At 45.1% G+C, this 15,999-nt stretch overlaps 1 protein-coding gene across 1 annotated transcript in view; it reads right to left on the bottom strand.

Annotated features, from left to right (window-relative positions):
- Positions 1 to 545: 545 nt before the first annotated feature.
- msraa (methionine sulfoxide reductase Aa) overlaps positions 546 to 15,999 on the bottom strand; it is an 83,841-nt gene continuing 68,387 nt past the window's right edge. Inside the window, exon 6 of the mRNA XM_079525411.1 lies at positions 546 to 1,817. Coding sequence (XP_079381537.1) covers positions 1,653 to 1,817 — 165 coding nt within the window. The 3' untranslated portion in view covers positions 546 to 1,652. The remainder of the gene's footprint in view (positions 1,818 to 15,999) is intronic.

Here is a 15,999-nt window from a genome sequence, read left to right as displayed (position 1 = left end):
TTCGATGAACCTGTGGGCCGCATTAAGTGAAGGTGAGGGCCGCATGTGGCCCCCAGGCCGCCAGTTGCCCATGTGCCGTAGGTGATGGAAGAGCAAACCCTCCCAAGGTCTACTGGCTGCAATATAGCCCTCCATGCAGCAGCTCCAATGCTGCACACATGCACTGTGGCATTCAGCCATTTTGTAGGAAGGTTTATCTCCATCCTTCTCCCTCACTCTTACCACCCCTCCTCTCTCTCTCTCTCTCTCTCTAATGAGGGTGCCAAGCTACAGAGGGCTTGGCAGAGGACTCTCCTGCTGTTTGTTTCCCTGCTGCACCATGAAAGTGCGTATGCACACACGCACACATACAATCGTGCACACGCATGCACACACACGCACGCACGCATGTACGCACGCACACACAGATGCGTCAGGGAGCAGAACAAGGCTTTAGGCAAAGATCTGAGAAAGGAGGTCATCCAAATGCTACCCAAAAAAGCCATAAAGGCGGTGTACACAAACATGCACACACACGCACACACACACACGAACCAACACGAGAATCCATTTTTAATAATTTAATCCAGTGCAGTGCAGCTTGTCCTCTTTATATATGCGGACTATGAATCTATGATGATGCCAACATCACTTCCATGAATGCAGCATTAGTTTAAATCACATTAAAAAGATAAAAAGGGGTGGTAACTGACTATTTCTGAACAAGCTTTCTGTACAAACTTCACTGTGCTTCGTTAATGAGCCTTCACTTCAGTGCAGTGCGCGCATGTGTGTGTGTGTGTGTGTGTGTGTGAGAGAGAGAGAAACTTCACTGTGCTTCGTTAATGAGCCTTCACTTCACTTCAGTGCAGTGTGTGTGTGTGTGTGTGTGTGTGTGTGTGTGTGTGTGTGTGTGTGTGTGTGTGTGTGTGTGTGTGTGTGTGTGTGTGTGTGAGAGAGAGAGAGAGAGAGAGAGAGAGAGAGAGAGAGAGAGAGATTGTAAAGTGTGTGTGTGTACACTTGAAAAGCTTAATCAGTAATTGGGGAGTGATTTCGGTGTTGCTGGTTTGACAATAGCTTTTAATAATCTTAACCCATCTTCTCAAATGGCTACTTTGCATAACAACAGGTTTAACTGTTTACCTGAACGTTCTCATACACGGTATAAAAGCAACACAGCAGTATGGGTCCAGTACTGCTTCTGTGGCAACAATGCCTCCTCCTCTAACGAAGAACAGATTCGTCCAAAGCAAACGTTTTAATTTAGCTACTGCAGCACAGTAAAGTTTAAGTCTACTTTTGTGTTTGTGTGTCTAAAACATATTATATTTTCAGCGCATGTCCGACCGCATGTCCGACCATTGGTGTGTCTAATCTGCGTGTGCATCCCGTGTTGTTGACATCCTTTCTATTTATTATAGCCTACACCGTTTTCAGCTCCTACAATTCAAGACATTCCTTGAGAAGATTTACAAAATAACCCAAGTAAAATTATTATTAAACACACATTAAGTTCATTAAGAAGATATTTTCTATGCTGTGCGCATGCGCACATGTAGGCACACACGCGTGTGCATGACATCATTAAAATGCGCCCACTGAAAAAGTAATCACCATTACACCACTGATTACTGAACAGAGGTGTTACTGGCTCCCATGGCCCCTCCCACAGGTTACTTCTTGAGTCCTATTGGACAGGAGACTCCGGTGCCTCCTAGGCCGCAGTATCCATTGGGGTTTTTGTTGAGGTACTGCTGGTGGTAGTCCTCTGCGTAGTAAAATGGCTGGCCCTCTGCAATCTCTGTAGTAATTTGACCAAAACCTTCCTCGCTTAACACCTGGAAGACGAAAGAAAGAAACAACACAAATTAACGATGATGAATAGTTGAAAATCCCTCAAGGAGTTCTTGAGATATCACATTCACAAAAACATTTCTCCACCCACGGCTGTCTGCTGGTGGAGACATAACCATACATTTTACTTGATTTGTGTAATGAGTTCTGGGCTCAATGGTACAGAAAAATAAGTGTAAAAGAAGGGGATGAGCGAGAAGCGAACTCTGAAACAACAGAGCTTCTTAATACGGCACAGTTGAGAAGCAGGAGATAAACTATTAATCAACAAACTACCGTATGTATGGCTAGTATCCGGGGTGATGAGGTCAGTGTCGTGATCTTCATATATGGAGATCCAGGCGATGATAGTCAGCGCCACATATGGAGATCCACGTGTTGTACCAACTTGGTTCATATGCAAGTCTGAGTCGCGTCGTCGCGGCAACCACACTGGTTACCATGAGACTGTCCCAATATGGTCATATATTGACATTCCCATATAGGGGCTTAATATTGATGACATCAGGGTCATTGATCTCCATATATGGGCATAACAGGGATTGTATTAGGGCATCGGGGATGCCCATATATGGACCTTTTTCATTTTTTTATCTTGACATTCCCATATATGGGGAAGGTCCCTCAATGGCAACTACATATATGCCCATATATGGAGATCCCTGATGATGTCACATGTTGTCACATGATGTCACAAGGCATGACCATATATGGAGGCGTGGGGTGACGGACGGACTGATGGGAAATTCATGTTTTCATAGTCGTAACAATGCCCCTTGGCCAATCTCTCTACACTGGCTGTGAGTAAATCTCATGCTGGAGAGCTGGGTTCAAATCCAGGTGGTGATATATAGGCTGAGACAGTTAGTTCTTGGCTTTTCCCTCCAGATGCCTACGGTACCTGCCACCATGAACGGGACTAGCAGGAACATAAGCTGCATGTATGTGCATGTACTGTAGCATCACTGTAGTGTACAATGTGTGTTACACCGTGGCATAGCTTCCTGCAATCCGCTTGCAATCTTCTATTCTCCGGTCAGTAATAATTAACTGGAACCTGTACAGAATGTGGTCGTTTGTATTGGGAGTTCTTTTGTGTGTTTATTGTTGTGTTGTTTATTCGGCTTTTCTATTTGTCTCAAGCCAATGGAATCATGTGTACATGTGTCTGTATAATACAGATTCTATTCTATTCTAAAATGTCTTTGGTGATGTTTGTATCTCAAAAATATTACTTGTGCAGTCAAAACATTCTCTAGTCTTATGTTATTTGTATTCAGAAGGCCTATATATGTATGACACGTTCACTGTGGTGCCTTCCAGCCACCACACATACACAGGTCATTAGTAAACTGTCTCCCCACATGGGCAGGGCTATGACAGATGTCAGTACACATACCCCAGAATTGTGCGCATGAATGCTCTTTAGGCGCACGCGCGTGTGTGTCACTTTTTTTTAACAGTTTCACCATACCTGTGGAATATTCTAAGGCACTCATGTGCGCACGCACGCACGCACGCACGCACGCACACGCACACGCACACACACACACACACACACACACACACACACACACACACACACACACACACACACACACACACACACACACACACACACACACACACACACACACCTTCGAGCTGGTCTCCCATGCTGAATAATGATGGTTGACTTTATGGGGTTACTCTGCCGTCTGCCATAACCATAATGTTGGCTCACACTGCATACCTATATTACTGCAGGGGAAGTGTGTGTGTGTGTGTGTGTGTGTGTGTGTGTGTGTGTGTGTGTGTGTGTGTGTGTGTGTGTGTGCGCGTGCGTGTGAGTGTTTTCTGTGTGTGTGTGTGTGTGTGTGTGCGTGTGTTTTCTGTGTGTGTGTGTGTGTCTTTTCTGTGTGTGTGTGTGTGTGTGTGTGTGTTATACCAGGGAGCTTCCAGCACCTGTCTATGCACCAGACCTCCAGCTCTGCTGCCAGAGATGTTTCAATGTATGAGCATGCTGCATGCACTCCTCATCAGTGTGTCTTTCACCAAACTGCAACGGACGGTACATGTAACACTACACCAAATTTCTATGCATTTGCGACGAGTTGTGATCTTGTAGATCAGCTATTTTTGGCAATGGTTCAGCCCAGAATAGGTATGCTGGGGTCCAAGTGGCAAGTGGTGATAGTGCTGTCGGGAATGGGATGGTTTAAGACAGAGGGAGGTTGAGAAAGAAAGTGATGGACTGGGACATTTTTGGCCCCTTAAAAACTCATGCACAGAAGCAAGAGTGTGCTCTCTCGTTCTGTAGTTATAAACCTAAAAGATCCGTTTGGTGCAGGCTGTTATATGCTTGCATATATGCACACCTCACGTTACAACATTCTGATCACAATTTGTTCACTAATAGCACTTTGTCCTCTTTGTAATGCTGATCTATGCTGCTGGGATCTACGCTGCAGTGGACACTCTCCTCACCTGGCTGTCACTCAACTGAGGCTGCCATCGCCCTGTCCCAGCTGTAGCTCATGTATGATTAGGGCCTAGACTAGTATAAATAGGAGTGTTTGCAAACTCTCAGCAGATCCCCAGCAGAGAACACCATGCTGCCATTATGCCTTAGTTACGTTTTTTCTCTCTTTCTTCTTTTCAGTTGTGATGGGCTGGTCGCGTGCGTGTGTTACACCAGGGAGAGTCCAGCACCTGTCTATGCAGCTCTGCTGCCAGAGATGTTTCAATGTACTGTATGAGCATGCTGCATGCGCTCCTCATCAGTGTGTCTTTCACCAAACTGCAACGGACGGTACATGTAACACTACACCAAATCTCTACGCATTTGCGACGTATTGTGATCTTGTAGATCAGCTAGATCACCCTAACCCTTTTGGCAATGGTTCAGCCTAGAATAGGTATGCTGGGGTTAATCAAACTACAAAATAATGCACAACATTGGAGGATTTTTTTCCTCTGTGGAATATGATCTACTGTAATGTAATAACTTATAAATAAAAAAATAAACTATGCATAAAGTGTGTGCTGAATCTCTCAGGACTCGGAGTCAGGATTGACAACTTAGCATGATCTCTTCATTTTCTATCTTCACCGACATTTCTGCACCCACCTCTTGAGAAATCTCTGAGTGGATCAAGTTCCTGATATCAGTGAACAAACAACTAATTTCCTAAACTCTGAGATTCTCCTCCGGAGGTGACTTGCTCCTGTTAAATGCTCAGACAATCTAAATTCTTTCAAATGTGGGTGTCCTTCTGGTTCAACCACTTAAAGCACCCATCATATAATCACAGCATTGGCATCAAATCCTGTCCATGACCCCTGTCATTCATTCTCTAGTCTTGCGTTACCAGACTGTTGCCTCTCGCAACTTCCAAATGCTTCCATCATACAGTCTGAAGCAACGGAAGAGCTATCATGAGTAAAATACAGTATGAAGTGGAGACTCCTCCCCACTTCCGTTTTGTCTTTACAGTCGCGCAAATTTAGATTCCTAATAAATAGAAATCACCTATATAGCTTACTGCTTAGCAGAAAAGGAATTACAAAAACAAGCTCTACATATCATTTAAAATATATTTTCGTGAACGGAAATGGCAGCTCCCTTACTCAGATGTCAGGAGGTGTAGTCCCAGACTCTTTATAGCATTCAGAGATTGTGGAATAGTTGTCTGGCTACGTGAGACTATTCATTCTCTAGGCCTCTTCTGGTACTAATGTGAAATTACAAAGTGTGGATAACCTGTACTAAACCTTTGAATGTTTCTTCAAAACATTCAAAGGTTCAAGGGTTGAACCACACTATTGTGCACTTTAATTTGACTTAATACTTGTCCTTTTAGCTCATTGACGCATGTATACGTCATTTCAGTCCAACGCGCAGACCGCGCGTTACAGAATATACTGTATATGTTTATGAACTGCTTTATACTGTTCATGTTCGTTTGGTGAACTGCTTCGTCTGACTTTCATCGTCTGAGTTTGAGAGGTTTAATATCTGCAATATAGCCATGATAATCTGCCTTGGTAATCTGTGTGCAAGAGCGCATGTGTGCATCTGTTCATTTGTACATGCAGTACAGGTTTTTGTGTCGTTTCTGTAACTTTTCTGTAATTGCACATATGGAACGGGTTGCAGAAAAGGTGCTCATGTACTCTCCCGCTTGCATACATGCGTTTGGCACCATGCGTGCGTGGTTGCATTTCATACTTGCATGCGTGTGTGTGTGTGCACGCGCACACATTCATGTGCTCGCACAGGGATGGGAGAGATGTCTCAGTGCAGTAACTTGCCAACAAGCTCATTTCTGGGACCATCTGCCAGCAGGCCCCTCACACCTGGTATAGACAGCTGTCCTGCTGATGCACTAACGCAGAGGAGAGGAGAGGAAAAGATGAGCGTAACGACTAACAGGGAAGAATACAAGGAAAGAATATTTTTTGCCTTTCTCTTTCTCCTTCCCTCCCTGCCCCTCGCTCCTTCTCTCTGTTAATGTTTCCCATAGGTCCAAAGCACTTTTTAAACCGTTTACCTATCTCAACAGGGACAGCCAGCAGATAGCTCACGGGTAGTCACAATAATGGCACCTTAACTCTGCTGAGCTCCATCATTTTACAGGACTCGTCGTCGTGCCCAGATTGTGTCCATGCCAGTGCCCCATGGGCTGTGTGCCCACTGCGAACTGGCATCAGGCCAGGCAGACATGTATCACGGCCACTAAGCTAAGGACAGCATGGACACAGTTAGGCAGTGATCTGCCAACAGGAATGAAGGTCTTATGTCCAACCCAAGACCTCTAAAGCGGCTCCCATACAGACGATCCACAACGCAAAGACTTGCAACTTGCAACCATTTGCAACAGAATACTAAGGCCCAAACCGCACCAATGCAACAGAATACTAAGGCCCAAACCGCACCAATGCAACTCCTTGCAACAAAACCATTTTAAGGACATACAGTATGTCACACCAATGCAACTCATTGCAACTGCCATTGGGGATAATGGTTTAATGCAACTACATGCAACTACTACTCGCAACCGTTTGGTTGTAATATAAGGAGTTGCATGGCGAGTCATTGGTTCTGATTGGGCCTAACACAGTTTTGCAACTGACAGTCCACACTCAGGTGCTGGGCTGAAAATGATTTCCGTTCCTAGAGCAATATGTGATAAAACAACAGACAAGGCCGTCCCTAAAAGTGGACAGTGACGACGACGACGGTGACAGACACATCAAGGCGAGGAGCAGAGATAGTTTAGTTTCCATAGCACGTCAACCTATTATAATATTTGAGAGAGAGAGAGAGAGAGAGAGAGTAACATGTAGTGTCAGAATAGTGTGATCAACGTGTTTGTGGCCTAGACACCTGCGTGTCGTGGGTTCAAATCCCGATCCCAACGATCTTTGCTGCGTGTCACTCCCCATCTGTCTTTCCCAATTTCCGTGTTTGTGATCGGACAATTATTGATTGATGTGGACTCGGCTTAAATACTGTGAAATTAAATATATCTATGGACAAAAACATTGCCTAATTTCTAGTGTGTGAGCTAGTGTGCATGTTTGTCGTAACTCCCTTCTGGCTCGAAGCACAAGGCTGGCTTGGCGCTCCTCAGCTTGTGCCAATGCCTACCAGTATTTTTAGGACTGGCAGCAAGCCAACCGGGTACAAAGTGAAACTAATGCCCAAGATGGCTGCCGCATTGTGGAGATGCTGCTTTTACCACCAGGCCTTATGAGACTAATGACTGAGACATCACTGTTTCAAATGTAGAACAGCATAGAATGTTGCACCTGGTTTCTTCCATTTACTTTTATTTAATACTAATACTAAAAATAGTAATTTGGACCACACTTCTTTTAAGTATTTGTCACTGTATATATTTGCATATAGCCTACAGCAAACATTTGGTATCTGGATTTAACCCATCCTAGCAGTGGCACTTGGAAGTGCCTCAGGAGCGGTTAGGGGTTAAGTGTCTTGATCTGGGACTCCTCGATACAATGCCGGGGCCAGGAATCAAACCTGGAACTTTCTACTTCCCAGGCGGGCTTTCTACCCATTCAGCTATGGCCGCCCATAATAAAATGTATTCAAAAAATGGAGAATGTGGGCATAACCTTTATTCAACCAGGAAGTCCCACTGAGATACAAGTGCTTTATACAAGGGAGCCCTGGCCAAGATGGCATCGAGATAAGAAAAAATCACACCTGTGTGAACTGAGTGGTGCAACTCTGTGTGGTGGACCCCGGTGGGTCCCCAGAACTTCCAGACCCACAGGAACGCGCCCAGGGTGCCGGAGCCCGCCGAGAGAGAGACCCAGAGACGAGCGGGCCGGAGGCGGTAGACGAGACGAGACCCACGAAACAGCACCACTTTTGCCCTTATTGGTACCCTAAACATACTGTAGGGACATAGGATGGACATAGGGACATTGCTGTTCCTTGGAGTGGCTGCACCACTCAAAAATAATCAAAAAGAATAATTATTAAGGGGCACGGTGGCACAGTTGGTAGTGCTGTCGCCTCATAGCTAGAAGGTCCTGGGTTCGATTCCCGCTCGGGACGCTGTGGGCGTGTTTCCTCCTCCAATGCCCATACCCGAGGCGGGGTTGGCGAAAGGGCCTTTCTGTGTGGAGTTTGCATGTTCTTCCCGTGTCCCCTAGGGTAGGTACCCTCACAAAAAACATGCAGTAATCCTGGTCTCTAAACTGCCTCCCCCTGGTGAGCCGGGGCGCCTGATGGAGGGGAAAGGAACTGGTTGGAATAACGTGTTCCTTCCACGCGCTACGTCCAACCAGGGAAACTCTCCCCTGTCAGGAGCAACTTGGACACTCAGGCATGAACGAAGCATGAGTTCAAGTCCGTTGCTCTCCCCATGTCCCCCATATATGGAGACTAGGTTGGCGGAGGGTGTGTAGAGCCCAGGATCAAATTAGATAATTGACACAGGGGTGAAAATGGGTTATAACATTTTGGGATAAAAATTATGAGAAAAAAAGAAAGAATAATTACTACAACAGCAACACAGAAGTGCATCAATGCCTGCCTGGTATGGGAGCTGCACCAGCCTTCAAGGTTGTACTTTATTGTTACATCTTGTGCACAGGTACGCAAGAGTGAAACTTATGTTGGTTTGGCTTCCTTGACCATAATGAGTAGGGATGGATAACCGATACCCAATCGAGCATATTGGCCCATGATGTCATGTATAAACAATCAAGACAAGAGGCGATCAAGAAATAAATGTAATCATTCATGCTGGGACAAAATGCTGGCACAAAGACGTCAGTCTAAAAGTGTATTGATACCTGCCTACCAGCGCTGTCCAGGTAAACAAAATGACGCTTTTAAAGTGACGGTACACATATTAACCAGTTAACAGTTTCTTTAATATTATTTTATTGGTAAAAAGGTCAATTGCCTTCCATCTGTTAGAAAAGAACTGTATTTGAAGGCCCTAGTAAAAGATACTGGTAATGTTCAGAATATATTTTCTCCCGTCTTCCCACAAAATAATAGAAAATGCTCGATAGTGGGCTCGATAAGCCTGATCGATAAGGTGTTCGTTATCAATAGAAATGAACGAGCTCCATCCCTAGTACTGGGGGTGGTGCGGACAGCCCAGCACATGGTAGGACTTCTCTTCCTCCAAAGTGTTAAAGAGGAAGTGAGTGCATAGCTGAGCTGAGCGGCCATGCAAGCGATACCTACAGTATGTACCACAGTCCATTCCACCAGACTGGGGAGCAGTGTCAACCATCAGCCTGTTGAAAAAGCACTGGCGCCATGTTGTCTTGACAACAGGCCGTCACACAGGCACTAATATCTGTGTGTGTGTGTGTGTGTGTGTGTGTGTGTGTGTGTGTGTGTGTGTGTGTGTGTGTGTGTGTGTGTGTGTGTGTGTGTGTGTGTGACTGTGATTGCACTCCACTGCTGCTGTACTGGAACTGTGATGTATGCATGTATGCATGTATGTATGTACAGGTATGTATGTATGTATGTATGTATGTATGTATGTACTTTACGTGTCTGATATCTGCTGCTATGTGATGTCTCACACATAAGAGATGGTGATTCTATACTGTATATCTCCTGCTACTTTTTATCTCCATAACCAAAAAGCCAATTCAGATTTACAATGACGCAGGAGGCTTAGAGTGCCATTTGCAAAAAAAGAAGGGTTACAAACTGTTAAATAAGAAAATGTTTAAATAGCTCTACCGCCTAACTCCTACAGCCCATGATCACTGTTGCTGCGTTATGGGAATGCATAGTATTTTAATGCATTTTGTGTATTTTATGTAATGATGTCTTTATTGTTGTATACTGAGAGCAAGCGTGCCAAAATCTAATTTACATTTCATGTAAGATTTAATGGACAATAAAGTTTTCTTTATTGAATCTGAATGACTCTCAGAGAGAGTAATTTACAATATATGAAATAGAAACAAAACATCCTAGAACTATTGTGGGGTCATGCTGTAAATGACCAGTGGAGACGCAGAGAGAAACAAGACTAGCACTCTGTACATCACATTCACATTAATATCCTCTGCATGCACGCACGCACGCACGCACGCACGCACAGAAACATAAAGAAAGTAAATAGAAAGGTAGATTAATTGGACAAGTACAACTACGCATGTGTATTGTCTAGGGGTGTAACGATTTAGTAACTGCATCGAAAAATCGATTTTAATTTCAAGAATCGAAGTATATCGAAATGAAAACAGCAACATTAACTAAGTATGTATCGTATCGCAATGGAAATAATCGGTATCGAATTGTTTTGGTATGCAATTAATCGATTATATCAATACTACATTTTTGTGCATGGTATTTATCCATTTTTAGAAGAAAAATGAAAAAGAGGGGTTTAATTACTTAATTTAAAATAATGTCAATGTATATTAAATAGTTACTGTATCGATTTCAAATCATTGAATCGTATCGGATCGCCATAATGAACCAATATCGTCCATGTATCGTATCGTCAACCATGTATCGTGATACGTATCGTATCGCTGTTAAAATGTATCGTTACACCCCTAGTATTGTCCTATGAATAAGCAGTGAAAAGCTACAGTGCTCAGACGTTAGGCATTCAGTGTCTTGCTTAAGGACACTGCGGCACGATGCCTAGAGGAGTAACCCAGAGGTAAATTCAAATGAAAAAACACCAAAGGGCGCGGTTTTTCCTTTTTTTTAACGATGGGTTCCCAGATTGCTCAAGTCATATTTTGGATAATTCCTTTTTTTTAATATAATTTTTATCCCACAATTTTGTAACCCATTTTTTCACCCAGTGTCAATACCTACTGTAATCCTTGGCGCTACACTTCCTCTGCCAACCTGGGGGGGCAGCGGACTGACCTCATGCTTCCTTCTATGCATGAGTAGTCCAAGCTGCTTCTTTTCACCTGACAGGGGAGAGTTTCACCGGCCGGACGTAGCGAGTGGAAGGAACACGTTATTCCGACCAGTTCCTTTCCCCTCCATCAGGCGCCCCGGCTGGCCAGGGGGAGGTAGTTTAGAGACCAGTTCCTTTCCCCTCCATCAGGCGCCCCGGCTGGCCAGGGGGAGGTAGTTTAGAGACCAGTTCCTTTCCCCTCCATCAGGCGCCCCGGCTGGCCAGGGGGAGGTAGTTTAGAGACCAGTTCCTTTCCCCTCCATCAGGCGCCCCGGCTGGCCAGGGGGAGGTAGTTTAGAGACCAGTTCCTTTCCCCTCCATCAGGCGCCCCGGCTGGCCAGGGGGAGGTAGTTTAGAGACCAGGATTACTGCATGTTTTTTATGAGGGTACCTACAGTACCTACCCTAGGGGACACGGGGAGAACATGCAAACTCCACACAGAAAGGCCCTTTCGCCAACCCCGCCTCGGGTATGGGCACTGATGACGTGGAGGAGAGGACACGCCCCCAGCGGGAATCGAACCCAGGACCTTCTAGCTGTGAGGCGACAGCACATATACATGACCTTCTAGCTGTGACCCAGGACCTTCTAGCTGTGAGGCGACAGCACATATACATGACCTTCTAGCTGTGACCCAGGACCTTCTAGCTGTGAGGCGACAGCACATATACATGACCTTCTAGCTGTGAGGCGACAGCACATATACATGACCTTCTAGCTGTGAGGCGACAGCACATATACATGACCTTCTAGCTGTGAGGCGACAGCACATATACATGACCTTCTAGCTGTGAGGCGACAGCACATATACATGACCTTCTAGCTGTGACCCAGGACCTTCTAGCTGTGAGGCGACAGCACATATACATGACCTTCTAGCTGTGAGCCAGGACCTTCTAGCTGTGAGGCGACAGCACATATACATGACCTTCTAGCTGTGAGCCAGGACCTTCTAGCTGTGAGGCGACAGCACATATACATGACCTTCTAGCTGTGAGCCAGGACCTTCTAGCTGTGAGGCGACAGCACATATACATGACCTTCTAGCTGTGAGCCAGGACCTTCTAGCTGTGAGGCGACAGCACATATACATGACCTTCTAGCTGTGAGCCAGGACCTTCTAGCTGTGAGGCGACAGCACATATACATGACCTTCTAGCTGTGAGGCGACAGCACATATACATGACCTTCTAGCTGTGAGGCGACAGCACATATACATGCAGTCTCTGTATGCATTAGTTCATCTATACCTACGATCATGGGAAAGCAACTCGAACACCGATGCAATTGTGCGTCTATCCACACATCATAGGGGTACAAAGAAGTTCACTGCAAAGCGCACACACACACACACACACACACACACACACACACACACACACACACACACACACACACACACACACACACACACACACACACACACACACACACACACACACACACACACACACACACACACACACACACACACACACACACACACACACACACACACACACACACACACACGAGTGGTCACGCCCGTTCCTCTTGGTGTTGAAAATTGCTCAGCCAGTTGGATTGTGGGTAATTTCACAGACAAAAGGAGACCGAGAGCTGGAGAAGAGATTGAGTTTTTATCTCTAATTTCATCTAGAAACCATTATGTCCGCTTCACCATCTCTAAATCACACACATACATTGCCAAAACACGGATACACACAGACAGAAACACGCACTGCAGTGCACATGCACAAACCCACTTAGGAACGTTTAATTTCTCATCTCTAATGTATCAGCTGTGTGTGTGTGTGTTAGTTAAACGTGTCATTACACATCACCACGGTTGGTAGGAGAGGTAAATGTGACCTGACACTTACAAGTCTACCCTTTTATCTCCAAAGCCACCATCCTCCCTTCTAGGCTCAAATCAAAACTAGCTAGCCCTTTCCTCACTCCTATTTTGTTTTATTTTATGCAGCTTCACTGTACAATAACAAACAGTGAATATTAAAAAAAATACAAAATAAAAGACTTATTTACTATGAAAACCTGCATTTCATGTCAGTCAGTCCGTCACAACTCGTGACACGCTCCATATATGGCTGTCTCCATACATGAAGATCACAACACTGATCTCATCAAACCCTGGATAGCCATACATGGAGAAGACTGGATCATCACCTAGATCTGCATATATGGAGCCACCAGCAACTCCACATCATGGCCTCACGGACACCATGTTGATCTGACCTCATCAAACCCTTAGATCTCCATATATGGAGCTGACATGTTCTGACATTCCATATGTTGATACTTCTCCACCTGTCCTTCCTCTTCAATGTCTCCCTTTTGACTGATACCTGTCCATTCGAACTCGGCAGGAACATTCTCAACAATTCATCTCAACTAGTCTCCACCAACCTTAACCTCATTAATCATCCTTTTGTCTCTCCCTCCTTCCATCCATCCAATCCTTCATTGCTACTAGCATGAGAGGGCAGAGGTCATGCAAGGCCCCATGGGAGAGAGCCTGGCCCCCGGTGGCCCGTCTGGGGAGTAGGGGGAAGTTGCAGACTGCACTGACAGAACGGCACATGCAGAAACCTAACCCTAAGTTCTCTCACTGCAGGATCCTAGTCTGCAGATACCCACTATTGCACAGAGTTGGCATATGATATAATAGGAGGAGGTGTCCAACACATGGTGCAAATGTCAGAGGAATCTTGTAGTCATGTACTGTATTTTCAAAATGTCTGATATCCCCCCCCCCCCCCCCCCCCCCCACACACACACACACACACACACACTCTACAAATGGGCCAAATGAAACTCCTGTAACTCCTGCATCCCCAAAATGGCTGCCCTCTCCATTTCATAGTATATACTACACTAACCCAGGCCAGAGTCCTTGTGATGGCATTCCCAAAATGTCCTCCCTGGCCCTGCCACGTCGGCTGCGTGACGATTCGCTCGCAGCTCCCAGACTGTTATAAATGCATAATTCACATTCAGTCATTTGCATGCCAGCGAAGCTGCCTGCTCATTTGGAATGCAAATAACTGCACTGGCCTGGTAAAGCCAGGCAAACATGAAGAGTACTGATAAGAAAGAGTGAGGAGAGAGAAACAGAGACAGAGCGAGAGAGAGAGAGGACCAAAGAGAGAGGAGAGAGAAAGAGGTGGGAGAGAGAATGCAATGAAAAATGTGAGTCAGGTTAAAAAACAAAGGCATATGTGCACCTGTGAGGACATATCTGCATTCTGCACGTTTGCGCGAGCGCACACACACACACACACACACACACACACACACACACACACACACACACACACACACACACACACACACACACACACACACACACACACACACACACACACACACACACACACACACACACACACACACACACACACACACACACACACTTCCAGCAGAAGGGTCTATGGATGTTCTTGAGAAATGCAGACAGAGAGAGAAGCCCCTTTTACTCAACCTCCTATTCTATGTCTTAATTTGTCTGCCAATTTAGTCATCATATGGATTCCCAATTCCTCCATGAAGTTCGTGCCACTGCTGACCCTGAGTGTGTAGACAACCACGTCTCCTCCGATAGACGTGACGTCGCAGCCAAAAAGAAGCATGAGGAAGAACACGCTATCGTCCCTGTTCTGCTCCCTAGTGCAGTGACAGATATATCACCCTGGCCAACCTGGCAAGGCAGGACAGGAGACTCAGGACAGGAGTGTACTGTATGTCTAACGTCTATACCTGCCTCAGACCGCTCCCTACCTCTCTTCAATTTCTCATTCTCAACGTATTTCTGATGGCACAGCGCGACCTGTGCCATCTTCACCTTTATTTATACTCGGAAATACAGTTGAGGGCAAGCCCTCATTTTCAACGTAGCCGAGGTTACAATACACAAAATACAGTCAAAAAATACATCAAACACAACATTATAAATCAGGATAAATTACAAAGGAACTTTATACAGAACAACCATCAGTAAAATAAATCAATTGAAGCAGGAGCAATCATGGTGAAAAATGTTCTGGAGCATTCCTTTGAACTGACCGAAGGATGGCAGGGAGCTCAGTTTTAAAGAGTTTTGGAGTCCATTCATGAACTGCATGGTTTAACTTTCGGAGAGGAGCGCTACTTGTTTGATCCTGCTGTCTGACGACCTGATTATTTACAACCTGATATTGCGTCATTACCACAACCATGTGCTCTGTGTGACAGAGTTAACAAGAACGTCTATAAACAGCTTACATTTGGCAAACGTGAAAAACCGACAATGTCACTCTTTAGCACTCATAGTACAATGGACTTAGTTTAAATTAGCAACACATCTTTTTGAGTTAATTACAGTATGTAGTGATTTGTATTCTACCAACAAACTGTCATCTCCAATTTGTGCATATGTGAGACAGACAGACAGACTTGTGAGTTTTGTAACTTAGGAATGACAGCTGAGCAGGTTACAGAACTTTAGCGTGGTCTCGTTATTTGGACACATGCTTGGTGAAGGAAAATGCTTCAGTAGATTAGCATAGCTTCTGTGACTGCATTCTGCCATGTCAGCAAACGCCTGGTGACGTGACGATATAGTCCATTTTGTGTCGGTATAATACATGCGTAGGCTACAGTTTCACATGTAAATAATCTACATGACAACAGCTGTCATAAAGAGCATAGCGTGCACTAAACACTGCTGACGTTACATGCTACACTTCTGATTACGCCATGCCATGTAAAAGCACA

The sequence above is a fragment of the Electrona antarctica genome (genome assembly GCF_951216825.1).
Source record: "Electrona antarctica genome assembly, chromosome: 17".
Classification (NCBI taxonomy): Eukaryota; Metazoa; Chordata; class Actinopteri; order Myctophiformes; family Myctophidae; genus Electrona; species Electrona antarctica.
The sequence above is the reverse complement of the archived record's forward strand: the minus strand, read 5'-3'. Positions and strand labels throughout refer to the sequence as shown.